Below are 16,657 nucleotides of genomic sequence, written 5' to 3' on the forward strand. Positions count from 1 at the left end.
CGGCGGTTAAATGTCACGCCTATGACATTTGTAGAGAAGCATGAGGTCACTTTTGATCATCTCAACCAAAAAGCACTTACTAAGCCAGGATTTTGCCCAAATTTTACGCATCCTTGTAGATAGACGCTTTTAATTACAGGAATTTTGCTATAAATGTGATGTTGTAAGTAATAGTCATCAGCTGCAGGCTTCTCCGTGCTGCGTACTTGTTAATTTTAAATGTGAGTTTTGATAAAAGAGCAGCATTAACACGCCAACTGGACTTGGCTAATTGAGGTCTGAATTATATATTTCAATTTTTGCCTGATTTCGTGGCACTCGTTCAAAGCGTGACTTTGAAACAGAAGAATTAGAAGGTTGGTAAATGTAAAATTCCTGTGATCATTTTCCTTAAATTTCAGACTGCAAACTTCATCCTAAAACCAGCCAGATTCTGTGCTTTTGTCAGGCAGTTTAACAAAATAATTTCATTTACGCATACCTCAATATAATAATATAAAATCATTTTTTTTCCACCTTGCTGGAAGAAACGACTCTGTACTGGTGGATTTGTGCTGCTTTACAGTGGAAAAAACTGATATAACCCTTTTGCATAGATGCCATTAAATATTTTTTGGGGGCCAGAAAGCAGAAAAATAGCCATAAATTCCCAATTTCTCATTTTTAATAGTTTTACCAACTTACATGCGTTGACTTCTTTCTTTCGGGAGTTCTGCGGTGCTGCCTCCTGCAACAGAGGTTGCAATTAGAGCTCTGCCCTAATTTCTCTGGCCTGAAACTCTGCAAAAAAAAAAACCCAAACAAACCCACATCTTAAAATTTGTATTCTGGAGGTGTTTGGGAGTTACCCACATAGTCAGTGATGTGAGAAAAATGCTGGTTTTCTCTGTGTAACAACCGCGGCGGAATTAACCATCCTCATCTTGTACGAGCGGTGATTTTGTTAAATACAGATTTTTTTAATTTTCTTTTTAAGGTCTGTATTTTACCAGCCTGAGCGTGTTTAATTTTGGGTGTCAGCAAAAAATTATAAAAGGAGAACTTCCAAATGTAATACTTTTAATAGGATTCTTTTATAACTGAAATGGCCAATTTTTGTCTATACGTAAGTCTCTTATTTTGCTCTATAAATGTAGTTACACGCACACATTAAAATATATTTTGTAGCCGTTTCAACACAGTAAATGAACCAGCTTTGGGGGAAAAAAAAAGTGATTTCCAATTAAATTATGTTTGTGAGAGCTTGAAAACCTTGTTCAAGTGTTGACTCGTGGCAGGGGCTTCACTATTTCCACAGAGCATCAGGGCAGCGCCGGTGAAAGCTGGTGGTGGTAATTCCATAAAGATTCTGGAATTGTGAGGGTTTTATCTTCGAAGTCTTGGGTTTATGTAGTGAAATTTAGGGAGGTCTTGTGGATTGTAGGGAGAAGCTTGCACAGCAGTGGGGTGTTGAGGTCAGGATTTGCTTACACAAGGGCGATGCGAATGGAGCATCGAAGTCATGGATGAGAAAAAGTCCCTTTGTCCTGTTTCCATCATCCCTTTTTCCATGGATAATACAGATAAAAGATTATATGAAGAGTTTCAGAAGAATTCTTACCGAAGTCTGTTTAAAAAAAAAGATGAAGCAGAAGATTTCTGCTTGGTTGGCTGTCGTTTAATGAATCTTTTTGTGAACAAAAGGGTTGCCGTGTTCGTTGGGACAAGCAAAAAGAAGGATGCTTGACCCTTTGGAAGCAGCGAGTGAGAGCAAATCCCTCTGCCAGGCTCAGTCCTTGGTCCAGTGGCTTCCAAATTTCCATCTTCTGCTCCAGCGACTGTTTCTCATGGGCGTTTTGCCAAGCGATGCAAACGTCTGGGAAGCCGGCCAAGGACCTTCAGTAGTCATCCTTGTCATGGCATGGGTGGGGGTGAGGAGGTAGAGTCTGTCTGGCCCTGGAATAGGGAGAAAAGCCTGGAGGAATGCTAAAGTACCCAAAGATGTCTTGGAAAAATGAGTTAAGAGTCTTATCGTTGTACTTATGTGCTTTTTGATTTGTTTTCACTTGTTCCGGTAGCCAAAGTCCGTGTCATACAAAGCTTCATCTCACAAGCCAGGTGGCCGCTTTGCCCACGGCAGCTGTGCCTGTTCCAGCCGTAGGTGGTTCCCTGGTCAGGAGTCGAGCACAGAAGGAATGTTTTCCTCCCACATTATGTGATCCGTGGAAAACAGACGAGCTGCAACGTAGAGAGACTTGTGGATAGTCTGGTTTGTACTTCTGGCAGTGGAGTTAGGCTCATCTTAGGAAGGTAGTCCTATGAAATCCAGACCAAGAAAATAAAACCCACCCTGGCAGCTCTCAGGTTCTTCTGAGGTGGAGAGGAAGAGGTATTTCTCCTCCCTACTTGAGGTTTGGTTCATTTGACCAGTGCTAATGCTTTCACCTCTCTTAATATTTTTATGTAATTAATTGTAATGTATGAACAGAGCCCCACGTGTGAGATGACTTTGGGCAGACCCCAGAGCGTGGTTCGCTAACAAACTGCTGGTGGAACTCTCCATGCACATGTCCTTCAGGCTCTTCACTCCTTTTCTGATGACAACGGGCTTGCTAGGTGGACACAGTCTGAGTTTTATTAGTAACTAATTATTGATTACTTGTTTAACAGAACGGTCGTGTACAGGTTTGGAAGTTTCAGCAGAAGTTATACCTACTTAAGCTTGTTTTTCACCCTGGCTCCCTATGTCGATGAGGTTTATCTACTGTCACATCCCCATGTCCCTCTTCCTTCGGGTTTCCCAAATCCATCTGACCTACAGAGGGCTCAAGTTTTATGAAAACCAGTACCCACACAAAGGAGAAAGGTCCCTCCCTCGCCCTGCTGCCCACGCTGCTTTGGATGCAGCCCAGGACACGGGGCGTTCTGGTGGCAGGGCCTGGGGTGGCTGTTCTGGAGCACAGGACCGTGGGACAGTGTCCCTGGGAGATTAGGCTGGATTCCCTTCACTGCCCAGAGGCCTTCCTTCAAGGCAAGTAGTAGCTGGGTCTTCAGAGGGCACAGGAGGCAGGGAAAGCACGCTCTTGGGTCATGAGGTTAGAAAAAAAGATTTTGCTTCATTTGCTCAACAGCTCTGTTGAGCAATTATGAAGGAACTTGACTCAGGGGATGGATCTCAACCCTCTTTTTCAGCAACTACTATTTTTGTGTTACTCGACATCCTCTTCGGTAAGGCGAGAGCGACTCAACCCAAAAAATCAATCCGTCTGGCTTATGCTTCTCACTAGGAGACATTTGTCTGATCCTTCTGATACGCAAGGTGGATATTTTATATTTGATACGATTTTACTTCTGGCCAAACTTCTTTCCTGTGTTCCAATGGATGAGTTTCGTGCAAGCCCCTACCGTGCAGGTGTTTCTGCAGAAGGTTTGCAGCTGGAGCACGTTTGCTTAGACACCCTGTACTCACCTTGTAGGCATGTTTCTGTGGGCTGTCTTCATGGTTTAAGCCTTTTTTTCCCAACCTTGTCCCCGTTTTTCCCCTTAAATACTTTCTTAGATCCAATAGAATAATTCAGGTTTCTTCGAAGATTACGATTTATCTATGAATTAAAAAACCCCAACAACTCTAAAAGGACTTTTCTTTTAGAAAAAGGCCATCTGTCCAGATATCCAAAGTTGTCTCTCTGATGTCGGTGAAGTCCTCCAGATGGCATAATATCAACAATTCCACTAAAAATAAAAAAAAATCCTGCTATTAAGTATATTTAATTCTGTTTGTATGCTTTGGATTATGTACTGCATACAAATAATCCATTTACTTCACATGATTTTATTCTAATCCGCATTCTTACTTTTCTTGCAGACTTTATCCATTGGAGTACTTGATATTTTTGGGTTTGAAGACTACGAAAATAATAGTTTCGAACAATTCTGCATTAACTTCGCCAACGAGCGCTTGCAGCACTACTTTAACCAACACATCTTTAAACTGGAACAGGTAGGTCTGGAAAGATTTACTCTCTGATGCCAATGAGTGTTGACATGAGTTTGTGTAAAGTCCTTAAATTGTCCCTTTTATTCTTTTATGTTAAGGAGTGTGCAATGAATTATTCAAATTTAACTTCTAATTTACTGTATGGCTTATTGCTACCTCGAAAATAAAATCCAGCCAGAGATTTGCTGGCTTTAAATAAAAATTTCGGGATACAGGTATCCTCAAATATCATGAAGACCTTAACAGTTGCTCTTTCGTCTCCTTGATACATGCTCAGAAGACTCATCCATGAGCAATTTTTTTTTCTTCATTGCCTGGACTTGCTGCTGTGTCATTTAGTATCACATAAAAGTTATTTTTCAACATCTGTTGAAAATGCCACCCCAATCTTCTGGTGATTTTTCGCTTTCCAGTGTTAATTTGTGGGGAAGGAGGGGAAATGTCATTCTCATACATGTTCTGCAAGGTCAGACTCGAGATCCTTCCGCGTTCTGATAGCCGTGGCAGATTAGGAAGGTTGAACTTTAAGCTTTGCTTTAGGTTTGTTAGGACTGGGTGTTGCTTTCCAGCCTCAAATTAGTGTGCTGTAAGAGAGATAACAAAAATGCAGGCCATAATTTAGCAGGTAACATATACGACAAGATGGCATAATCTCCTAATTAGGATGGGAGGAGGCTTCTCCAAACATCATTTTTTATCTAACAACGAGCAGGACAAGAAAACGACTAAAGTACATGTTGTTTCATGGATGCACAATATATAATTGGGCTGTATAATATAGTAAATATGTTATAGACCTTCAAAATGGCTTTTTTTTAATGCCAGTCCACATGCCCTGCCTTTAGGTGAAATTCTTCTTTCAGTGAGGCCAGGAAAAACCCTCCTTATCATTAGTTTCAGTAGAACTGGTATTTGATGAGCTACGCTCTGCAGCCCGAGTCCCACTGAGATCAGAGAATTAAACCAGCCCTTCCCAGTAACCCTGATAGTTTCTTTTTTTTTTTAACTCCACAACACTATAAAAGATCTGTAAAGTCAGAAAGAGAAATCTCCTTGAATACGAGGATGGTCAAAAATAAGCAATATGGCCCTGAATGGGTCGTTGGGAGATGTTTGCTCGAGAGTTTGCTGCTTCTTTGTTGGCTTTCTCTTTTTTTTGGTCAAGAAGGTGGAGCAGAGCTGCTCAAACCCATTTTATTTCAGTTTTGTAACTGGTCTTTGTATGCTGACGCACTCTACTCAATGAACACTCCAAGAAGTCAACGGGAAAACCTGTCTGTATTTCTAGGAACAGGTCTATTTTACCATTATCCACCGTAAAAAGGCAAACTGAAAGACTACTGCAAAGCCAGTATAGCTTTTTTTTTTTTCCTATAAAAATAACTCTAGAAGAGACTTAGGGAGGGAGGACCCTTCCTGAAAGCTGAAGAGAGGTGATACCTCGGTGAGGTGCGATTTCAGGGCACTTGGGTTTCGGCAGTCTCCGACGGCTTCGCAGGAGCGAGCCAAGATGCCGTCATCCATAAGGGAATTCTCATGCTTGGGCTAGGATTTCTTAGCAGGTCATTGCTCCTCCCCGAGCCCGGGATATGCGCAGAGCTCCTGATTGCAGCAATCCGTAATTCTCCTCAAACTGGCTTATAACCAGTGACCTAATTAGCTTTCTCCTGTAAATCTGTCAAGCACATGAAGTCATTAAAGTCAGTATTTGCTGTAGGGATGAGAGGAGTGGTCGCGGAGGCATCCGATTGCAAAGGGCTCGTTCCAGTTCTTAATGCCGGAGCACGTCATCCATCTAGGGTTGGAGCACATCAAGCTCTGCTGGTGGAAAATACGGTCATCGTGACATACTTTGGTCTCTGTAGATATAAATCAGCTGTACAGCTGCACGAGCACTAATTGTTAGGTGAATTATTTATACAGTTTAATCGTTTACTCTTGCTCTCCGTGGAGCTGTGTGCTGTGTGTAGAGGAGGTGATTTGATGGAAAGAAAACTGGTGATGCATATTACGATCTTGAGGCTTCAGAGAATCCTTCCTACCTAGCTGGCCCAAAGATTGAACGGCTTTTTAATGATAGTTGCCAGTCTACAGAGGAAGATCAGGTGGTTAATGTTGTGTTTCATAGAACGGTTTGAGTTGGAAGGGACCTTCCAAGATCATCTCGTTCCAACCCCCCTGCCATGGGCAGGGACACCTTCCACTACACCAGGTTGCTCAAAGCCTCGTCCAGCCTGGCCTTGAACACTTCCAGGGATGGGGCAGCCACAGCTTCTCTGGGCAACCTGTTCCAGTGCCTCACCATCCTCAGAGTGAAGAATTTCTTCCTTAGATGTCATGGAAATCTCCCCTCTTTCAGTTTAAAGCCATTGTCCCTTGTCCTGTCAAGATGGCAAAATTAGTTATATTACCTTGAGTTGTGAATTTATCTGAGGTGTTTGTGGCATTACAAGAGTTTATTTGATGTCTTGACGGCTGAAAAACAAGTGGGGTGATTGGTGATGGGTACCTGAAGTGGAGGGCTCCACCGCTGCGTCCAGAGATAGGCTGCTGCTATCTCCAAAGCTCGCAGGAGGCTGAAGTCAGATTCCTGAGATATTTTGACATTTCTACCAGAAGAAATGACAAATATAAGTCATCGCCAAAGATTTTTCTTAAAGTTGCGGTAGAATTTCTGTGCAAGAACGATCTTTAGCCATGATGTAATTGTTGCTATGACATACTGCTGATGTTATGGAAACCAAAATATCTACCGTGAAGTCGCCTAACAGAAGCATGAGACTATTTTAACCTCTGTTTTCTTTTTTTTTTTCTTGGTGAAATCTAATACAAAGCACGTTGTGAATCTTTTTTTAAACCTTCTGCCTGAAGACAATGCTGTTTCCAGCGGTTTGCGACCAACCGGCCGAGGCATCCTCGGGGATCTGGCGTCAACCTGATGCCCCCTATAAATGCAGCTGCCGTCGCGCTGCGTGCCGGGAGCCTGCAGAGGTCTTTGCAAAAGCCAACTCCTGTCTTTGAGCCAACCGTGGCAGTAAGGATAACACATCTCTACCCGCCGTTTATAGTGAAATAGGAGGAGAAGGCAAAAAAATGGTGTCGTGGTTTTAGGCTGATCCAGCAACTAAAACTCACACAGTCTCTCCTTCTCCAGTAAAGTAGAGAGGAGGAAAAAAAAATAAAGGGACTGAGGGTTGAGGCAAGAACAGAGGGAGCACCCACCAACCATGGTCCCGGGCAAAACAGACAGGGCTTTTCTCAAAGCAAAACAGTTTATTAATGATTACTTAGAGGGACAAAGGGAAACAAAACCGGTTACTCGAGAGGACAGAAAGAAACAAAACCAGATCTTAAAAGCGACACCTTCCCCCCCCCTTTCCTTTTCCTCCCGGCTCTACCTCCTCCCCCCAGCAGCACAGGGGGCAGGGACTGGGGGAGTGCAGGTCAGTTCATTCCGTGCTGTTACTGCTGCCTCTTTCTTAAAGGAGAAGGAGTCCTTACACCCTTTTCCCCTGCTCCAGTGGATCCCCTACCCACGAGGAAAAATCCACAAACTTCTCCAACGTGAGTCCAGCCCACTGGAAACAATCCTTCCCCACAGATTGCTCCGGTGTGGGCTTTACCACAGTCTCGGGTACTTAGGGAGCTGTAGCCACTCGCTCCGGCATGGGTCGTCACGCAGACTCCAGATGCCTCTCTGCCTTGTCGTGCGTCCCAACACGACCATCCTCAGGCTCAGGCATCTTCTCCACACGGGCTGCGAGTGGGTCTCTGCTCCACCGAGGCCGTCCTGGTTGCAGGGGGGCCGCCTGCCATCTCACCATCAGCCGCAGGGGAAACTCGGCTCCGGCACCTCCTCCCACTCCATCCTCACTGACTTGCTGTCGATGCGGCTGTTTCTCTCAGATCTCAGTCCTCTCCAGGTGAACTCAGCCCAGTGGGCACCCCGGGAGTGGGGTGCCCCCGAGTTCCCCAGCTGGCTCCGCCGCCGCCATTCTCCGTGGGCGGCGCTGGCCCGACGCAGGCAGCTGCCCGGCCGGGAGCCAGGGAGCGGGGGCAGTGCCCTCCTCCCTTCTCTGCTCGATCCTGGGCGAAGCACCTTTTCCGGTCCCTTTGTCCTGACTTAAATAGGGCAATTCGCAGAGGCGCCCTATTGGCTCAACCCCGAGGGGGATGGCAGTCTGATCCGGTGGCCAGAACTAAGCCTAACCCAGATCCGAAACCAGGGAGGTCACAGGGAGCAAAACCCCTCTCCTGCCACCAGAACCACCCCCCCTCCACATCAAACCATGACAAATGGTAAATGTCAGAGCTCTGCCTTGGATAAAGACACTTATTGATGCTTCTTTACTGCTTTTTTTTTGATTCAAACCAACTGTTCTGGATTGTGAAGGAAGATTTAGTGGTGGTTCATGACGCATAGGAATGTGCTTTAGCAGATGATGGACTAGTACAAGAAAGACAAACCCTAACCGGGCGGTAAAGCCCGGATCCGTAAATCTTGGTCTGTCCATATAGGTGAACTCTTGGATTTGGACCAATAACCATCAATTTATTTGACTAGAAATATCGCAGGAATCGTAACTTAAGTACAGGCTGCTCCATCACATGGCAAGGGTGGTTTTCTCCTCCTCGTGTATCTCACAGGTTTATGGGGTGGAGGTTGGGTGGTGGTGGCTGCAGCCACTGCCTGATGCAGGAGGATGGAGCGTCCTTCACCAGGCTCCACACAAAGCGCAGATGCCTTTAGCTCTTCCAGACAGGATGGCCTCCTCTCTCGGGCTGGCAACTTCAGGCGAGACATCCCCGTAGCTCTTGGACTCATTAGGTGCTACGGGAGCATCACAGCTCGGCGGTGGTTCTTTGTTCCCCAGCTCTGCTCCATTCCCGGGTCCTCCTCCGGTGGCTTCCTCTGCAGAGCAGATAAGCACAGAGCTGCTGTGGCTTTCAGAGAACACCCAGGTGCTTCTGGGAGAGGAAAAGAGCATTTCTGCATTGCAATCTGCCTTTTTTTGGGTTGTTGGGGTTTTTTTTTGGCAATTTAGGATGTTGCACAAAATAATTGCTGTGTATGAAGATGTAGTTTGGAGGTCATCACCAACATAACACGATATGACTTTCCTCCAAGTTTCCAGCTCTTTGGCAGTTTGAAGGCCAGGAATACATGTTTTTATTTCTCTGTGTGTTCCCGTTCCCCAAACTTTGTCATCTTTGACCCCACCAATCTTACCCCAGCCCTGTTCAGCCTCATCCAACGCTCGGCTTTTCGGTTACCCCCACCCCACCTTCCTTTCCCTTTTTTCAGGTGATGCTTTGCAGAGGTTGAGGAGTCATCCCATAGCTTTCTGTCCCCCAGATGTTGCTGTTTAAGTTCTTTTCTACCCTATTTCTACCTTTTGTTTACCTGCCAAACCTCAATTTCGAGGACATCCTTTTATTGTTTAAAAAAATTGATGACTAACCAAAGTTGAGACAGAAAGAAAGAATTGTATTATTCGGAGCACGATCGACTGGCATGAGCTCAGGTGTTGAGCAAAGTCTCTTTTCTGGTGGGGTCCTTGGTGATCTTGATGTCCCAGCTAGCAAACCTCAGCCTGCTCAGGCTTAATTGAAGTAATTTCATTAATTGATTAATGCAACTTGATTTCGTGAGGATAAAGTGTCCTATGAAATGTTTCCTCAGCCATCTAAAGCTCCATAAGTATTTAGGGAGATCGATAGTTTTTACTGGTCCTGTGTAATAGGTGGAGAAATCTGACAGTCCGGACTAAATCATAAACATTATAACAATTTATTTATTGTCTCGGAAGACAAAAGCCCATCATCAGAAGTCAACCGTTGAGGACTGGGAGGGGCTCAGTTCAAATTTCTGTTTTCGTTGGAGATGGGAGAGCGGATGCCCTCTGAAAAATGCCGCTGTCAGCTGTGTGCCATATGACTCGTGGAGAAATAACAAGCCACACAAGTTATTGATTTATTATTTGGCAATACGCCATCGTATGTAACTCACATTTTGGGGAAAAAAATAAAAATGCTTAGAGTACATAACTCATATTAAAAAAAAAAATTACTTACGAGTTGTTTAAATGTTATTTTTAGGATAGGAAGATTTCAAACTACAGGATTGAAATAAAACAAGACTCTGGTCATCATTGGTCCCCCAAAGTATTGGCTTGAGTCCTGTCCCTCTTGAGGAGCTGGATCTGGGAGGGCTTTGTTTGCCACCCCCTTGTTCCTGGGTTTCTCCAGATGATGAACATCTATAATATAGAATATAGAATAGAATATCTCAGAATATATTATGTTAGATTTATGTACTACAGTATCATAGAATAGTTTGAGTTGGAAGGGACGTTAAAGATCATGTAGTTCCAACCCCCCTGCCATATATCTAATATATGATATATAATATATAATTTATAATAATGTGTAATATATAATATATGAACACCTTGAAACGGTATTCTTAAATCTGTGTGGCGGCATCCTGAGTAGGCAAATTAGAAAACATGCTTAAAATGGACGAAACCCTGACTTGAACCCCCTATTTCAAAACATTTTCTTTGATGATGGACAGTCTAAATTACAATAAATTAAAATCTCAGGCTGTGTCCGTGCAGCAGGCAGGAGCTTGTCAGTAGGCGAAGGACCAGCCTCAAAATAAAGCCAAATTCACTTGCTGTTTGCTGAGGAGCTGCTGGAATGGTCACCTTGGAGGAGAAGACCATCTCAAGGAGCACCTTGGCTTCCGAGCCATCTGCCAACGCTCCGCAAGCGCTTTGCAACTTAAAACGGGCGGCAGAAGAAAGCCAGGGGAAGGCTGTTAATCAGCACCCAGACGTTATCGTTAGAATAGTTGATCAACCTATTTCTAGATTGTGTATTTATAAAGTGTGTAGGTGTAGAGGGAGGTAGATTCAGGTTGGATATTAGGAAAAAAATTTTTACCATGAGAGTTGTAGAACACTGGAACAGGTTGCCCAGAGAGGTGGTGGATGCTCCATCGCTGGAGACGTTCAAGGCCAGGTTGGACGAGGCCCTGAGCAACCTGATCTAGTTGGAGATATCCCTGTTCCTTGCAGGGGGGTTGGACTAGATGACCTTTGAAGGTCCCTTCCAGCCCTAACCATTCTATGATTCTATGATTCTACTTATTTATGTATACTCTGTGGGTGCATTGTTAAAATATCTCTATTTTTAATATATATCTATTTTTATATCTACGTCTGCGTGTATGAATTCCTTTTCGACTTAAATTGGGAACAAACGTAGAAATCCTTGTTCATAAAGGAAAGCGTCGGCATCGTCAGCCTCGGCGTCCTCGTCTGGAGGGACGTCGGGAACTCGAGGCATCCGCGTCGTCTGCGGCACAAAACCAGCCGTTGATCTCGTGCATCCGGGAATTCTCTAATAATAAGGTTTTCCTGTCTGGAAGATTTGTCACATCAAGCTCATTTTAATTATCAAATCGCGTCGGGATGTTTCTGCCGGATGCTGGAACTGACTCACGATGCCCACCTTGGGTTTGCTGAACCAGCAATTAATCCTCCACGGCAACGATTAATTCCTGGCTGGACGGATGCTGCGTGGATCTCTCCTGAATGGAGAAATTTCCCCGTACCTTACTGCCATTTCCAGCCCTAGAAAAGCTTTTCCAAGCTCCCCAGGATGGATTTTAGGATGCAGACATATCTAGAAAGGATGTTTTATGAGGTTTAACTGGCCAGCAGGTCGAGGGAGGTGATTCTCCCCCTCTACTCTGCCCTCGTGAGTCCTCACCTGGAGTATTGCGTCCAGTTCTGGAGCCCCCAACATAAGAAGGACATGGACTAGTTGGAGAGGGTCCAGAGGAGGCCATGAAGATGATAAGAGGGCTGGAGCACCTTTCCTATGAGGACAGGCTGAAAGAGTTGGGGCTGTTCAGCCTGGAGAAGAGGAGGCTCCGGGGTGACCTTATAGCGGTCTTCCAGTACCTCAAGGGGACCTACAAGAAAGATGGGGAGAGGCTGTTCAGGAGGGCCAGCTGTGATAGGACAAGGGGTAATGGTTTTAAAATAGAGGGAGGTAGATTCAGGTTGGATATTAGGAAAACATTTTTTACCATGAGAGTTGTAGAACACTGGAACAGGTTGCCCAGAGAGGTGGTGGATGCTCCATCGCTGGAGACGTTCAAGGCCAGGTTGGACGAGGCCCTGAGCAACCTGATCTAGTTGGAGATATCCCTGTTCCTTGCAGGGGGGTTGGACTAGATGACCTTTGAAGGTCCCTTCCAGCCCTAACCATTCTATGATTCTATGATATAACAATGACCTATTTTAATGTAGTTTTGAAAACCTTAAATATTATATTCTTTCCTGGAAGATTTTCAATGCAGTTTGTGAAATATGGCTTCGTTTCTCATTTTTGGCCTGAGCTTTTTGAAACGTTTTTCGTATCTTCTTGTCCATCAGCATCTACAAGGTTGATGGTACCTTGTTACGGCGTAGAAGATTGAGAGAGAAACACTTTCCGTGCTGGGGTTTTGCGGCTCTAAGCTTGTATTTGCAAAAGTTTATGGGTTTGTGGGTGTCAAATTGACTCGTAGTATTTTTTTTAAGAATATTTTGAGATTATTTTAAGCTGGGGAAGTCAGCTAGGAACAGGGAGAGACGTGGAAGGGGGGTTTAATTCCTAGTTTCTCACTCCGCAAACGCCGCCTGAAGCTGAAGCAGACGGTGTCAGAGGCAGGAAGAGAAGAATTTCACACCCTTCTGTTTAACCGCGAATTTTTGGGCAAAATATATCCATTTAGACATCCAAAATATCTGCCTTTTGATTGCGTCAGAGCGTATGGCTCTGGATTGCTCAAGGACTTGCAATAGGAACGCGGTGGGAAACGTTCCAGTGTGGAGCTATGCTGGGAAAAGGTTTTTTTTTTCAGTTGATTTCCCCCTTTATTTGGGGCATTTTTCGTTGTGCAAACGAGGTTTTCCTGCGTCTCGGTGCTGAGAAGCTCGGGCAGATAAACTCCTGGCGCTTGTCTGGCTCGTCTGGGAGGAAATGGATGAGCCGATGGGTTTTTCCTCTGCTCTTGTGATTTCCTTAAGCATTTCTGGAGCAGGGATTTACCGGGATTTCGGGCAACAGAAAGTGCCATATTTCCCTTGCACGTGGTTCTATGCAATTAATTAATCATTTTGGTTTATATTTCCTTCTTAATATGCTTTAATTTTCTAGTTGCACTTGATAAAAGCTGAAACATCACCGCACGCTACGTTCGACCCCTCTTTTTGCCTTTCCCTAGGGAAGACGAGAGCGGATTATCCCTGTCTTTGGGTTTTAAATGTTATTTTTTGGGGCTGCTTCTCCATTTTCACTGCGACTAATGACAATATCCCTACGGTAGAAGACATCTGCCTCCTGAGCACTGAAGTACTGAGATATTTTTGTGGCTCTTGGGCTTGCAGGCGTGTGGACGGATGCCCCAGCACCCTCCAGACCTCCTTAGATCATGGCAAAGTTTTGACCTTTGATATCCCATGATAGGGCAACAAATTTCGTATCTCATGGAAAAAAAAAATCCATCTTTATCTTCAGGCCTGATTTTTCACTGCCTTTGGGTTTGAATTTACTAATCCCTCAGTTTTGTGCTTTAAGGCAGATAGGAAACTTAACCATGTTTTTTATTTTGTATTTTTATCACATCTCTCCTGTTTCACTTCTTCTCTGGGTTTCCATGCTCCTCTTCTCTTACGTTTTTCAAGCTCCTGATCTCTCCACCACTTGTTAGTTTTACCGTATGATTTTGGGAAGCGATAGATATATTCTAGATAAGCTTAAAAAATCATATTTAATACTTTCTCCTCTAATTATGCTTTTTAGCATTTGGTTTTACTTACTGTTGACCGTGGCTGGATATGGAGTAATTCTAAATAGAGCATGCATGGATGTGTAGAGATGTTTTCCAGCACGTCCAAGATGCTACTGAGCTCCTGGGTTATTTTCTACCAATCGAGACATATGAACCTTTAATTCTGCTGTGGATTAGAGCGTGTTTCAATTTGGCTTAGCACCAAATTAAAGTCCTGATAAAAAAAAAACGATCCGACACTCCCGTAAAGATAACGGGACTTGTTTCTCTACATGTTGAACCATAAAATTATGGATGTTTTCTCTTCGTAGCGGTAGGGTTTCTATCAAGCCTTGGGTCCCAGTTGGGGAGGTTTTCCTGATGCTCAGCACCCATATTTTAATCTTAAACTTGTTATTCTGTGTGGTATAAGCGGTGTTTGTACTCAAGGGTCGGTTGTAGGCAGGCAGGATTTCTCTTTACTAGTGCTTAGCTCTCTTTTTACTAGAGTTCCTTGAAATTTCATGTATAAAGATGTTGGATAGTCTGCTGATGTTGGATATTCTGCACAATCCTGCTCTGGTTTGGGTGATGACGTTTGGGAAGTTCTTGGGCTCACGCCGGCAGGACGAGTCTCTTCGGTGACACACAGTGCCAATGTTGACGTCCTGCCAACGTTAGCATGGTCGGGGCAGCAGAATTATTTCTGAATGCACAACTGGAAAGCATTAATCTACTCGTGGTGACTATACAGGTCACCTGGAGAGCAATCAGTAGCATCTCATCTGATGATTAAACAAAAACATGGAGCTGCTGGACTCCAAAAAAGACCTGAATGTCTATTTTTGATTCTTTGCTCAAGTCCTTTTGCTGAGTTTGGGAGCTCAGTGCTTTTCTCTCCAGTAAACTTGCATTGCGCCACCTTCCAGCAGACCAAGTTTCAGCTGTCGAGGGATGGGAGAAGTAAATCCATACATTTTGTTGGGAGTAAGGATGCCAAAAATAGGACTTTGGGGACTTTACTGCACTAGAAACTTTTGCAGGTAGTGGTAACGTCAATGATTTGGTTCTTGACGTAAAGGTGGTCTTCTAGAAATAGAATAACTCAGTTTTAAGACGAGGTATAAATTTAAGCTGATTTTTAATTAACCTCCAGTTTGAGGTTTTTTTTGTTTGATTGGGCTATAAGTGTTTTGTATTATCTTCATCTTAACCGTAAGCTTCTTAAATGAAAACCTCGTCTTGTTTGGATCTAATTCCTTAATAGTCAAGTGCTCTGCGAAGACCCTGCCTCCATCAAAGGATGGTGGAGGCTTTATTTATCATACTTCGAAGTGAAGAAGGTAACCTTTAAGGCTATCTCCTGAATTCTGCAGAAAGATGATCACTAGAAGATGAATATAGGAATCATGTAAAAGATTAAGAACCAAAACTTAATTAACATATACGTACGGACAGCACTGATTTTACCCTAAAACTGCTGCTTTTATGTGGACAATTTGCCTGACATTCTGCAAACCAGCAAACACCCAAGCAATTATATTGGTCAATCACATAGTTATTTCATAGTCGTAGTTATTTCTCCTGGAAAAACGCTAGGAAAAATGAAATAAGGGCAGTTATTTTCCATTTAAGCTTTGGAGTAATTGCTTTGGAAGAGGTCCTGCTGCTGCGTATGTGCCTGTCTTGAAATGAGAGTGTATGTCTGAGTTATCATGGAAAAGGTTTTTAGTTGAGGACTTGAATCCCTCTTCGTATTTGGCCAACGCAGCAAGAGGTTGTGTTGGGGTTGGAAGGGAGGGAGCAAAGGATGGACAGATGTGGGGAAGAACCCAACAGCCTGGAAATGTGTGTTTCTGACCCAGCCCAGAGGAGAAAGAAGAGCAGAGGAGGGAAAATTAGCCAAAATCCTGCAGCTGAAGAAACCGAAGCCAGGAGGTACGTGATGACCGGCCTCAGGTCATCCACTGTCTGTGGCAGAGCTGAAAATGAGCCTAAAGAAGTAGAGACCTTGAAGTCTGGTCTTTTATGGACATTCACTGGAATATTCTTAAAAAAAAATAACAACTGGCATTGCCTAATTAGTTAGTTTGCACCGATCTTAAGAGTAGTAGAAGTTTTTTTGTGTGGTCAGAAGAGTTTCACAGCAGCGTGCACTGTGCAGCTGCCGAACGTCCCACGCGGAGCTATGGATGTCTAGAGACCTTCTAGAACAGAGTGATGGTGTGTGCCCAGATGTATGCAGACTTAAAACTCTAGGTAATTGTTTTTTTTTGGGGGGGGGGAACAGAATGCAAAGCCCATCTAAAAGTAGTTAAAAAAAAGAGGCATGATAATCATGGAATCATAGAACAGTTTGGGTTGGAAGGGACCTTCAAGATCATCTAGTTCCAACCCCCCTGCCATGGGCAGGGACACCCTCCACTACACCAGGTTGCTCAAAGCCTCATCCAACCTGGCCTTGAACACTGCCAGGGATGGGGCAGCCACAGCTTCTCTGGGCAACCTGTGCCAGTGCCTCACCACCCTCAGAGGGAAGGATTTCTTCCTTAGATCTAATGGAAATCTCCCCTCTGTCAGTTTAAAGCCATTGCCCCTTGTCCTGTCACTACACACCCTTGTCCAGAGCCCCTCTCCAGCTTTCCTGTAGCCCCTTTAGGTACTGGAAGGCTGCTATAAGATCACCCCAGAACCTTCTCTTCTCCAGGCTGAACAGCCCCAACTCTCTCAGCCTGTCTCCATAGCAGAGGTGCTCCAGCTCTCGCATCATCTCCATGGCCTCCTCTGGACCCGCTCCAGCAGCTCCATGTCCTTCTTGTGTTGGGGACCCCAGAGCTGAACGCAGCACTGCA

General features: G+C 44.3%; 1 protein-coding gene across 4 annotated transcripts in view; it reads left to right on the forward strand.

The window, feature by feature from the left end:
* The window catches only part of MYO9A (myosin IXA), a 156,282-nt gene that overhangs the window by 82,600 nt on the left and 57,025 nt on the right, over positions 1–16,657 (forward strand). For all 4 annotated transcript variants that reach the window (XM_086620015.1, XM_086620018.1, XM_086620017.1 and 1 more), the window contains exon 10: positions 3,845–3,979. In XM_086620015.1, the coding sequence (XP_086476141.1) occupies positions 3,845–3,979 (135 nt within the window). The remainder of the gene's footprint in view (positions 1–3,844; positions 3,980–16,657) is intronic.

The sequence above is a fragment of the Tauraco erythrolophus genome, chromosome 14 (assembly GCF_009769465.1).
Source record: "Tauraco erythrolophus isolate bTauEry1 chromosome 14, bTauEry1.pri, whole genome shotgun sequence".
NCBI lineage: Eukaryota > Metazoa > Chordata > Aves > Musophagiformes > Musophagidae > Tauraco > Tauraco erythrolophus.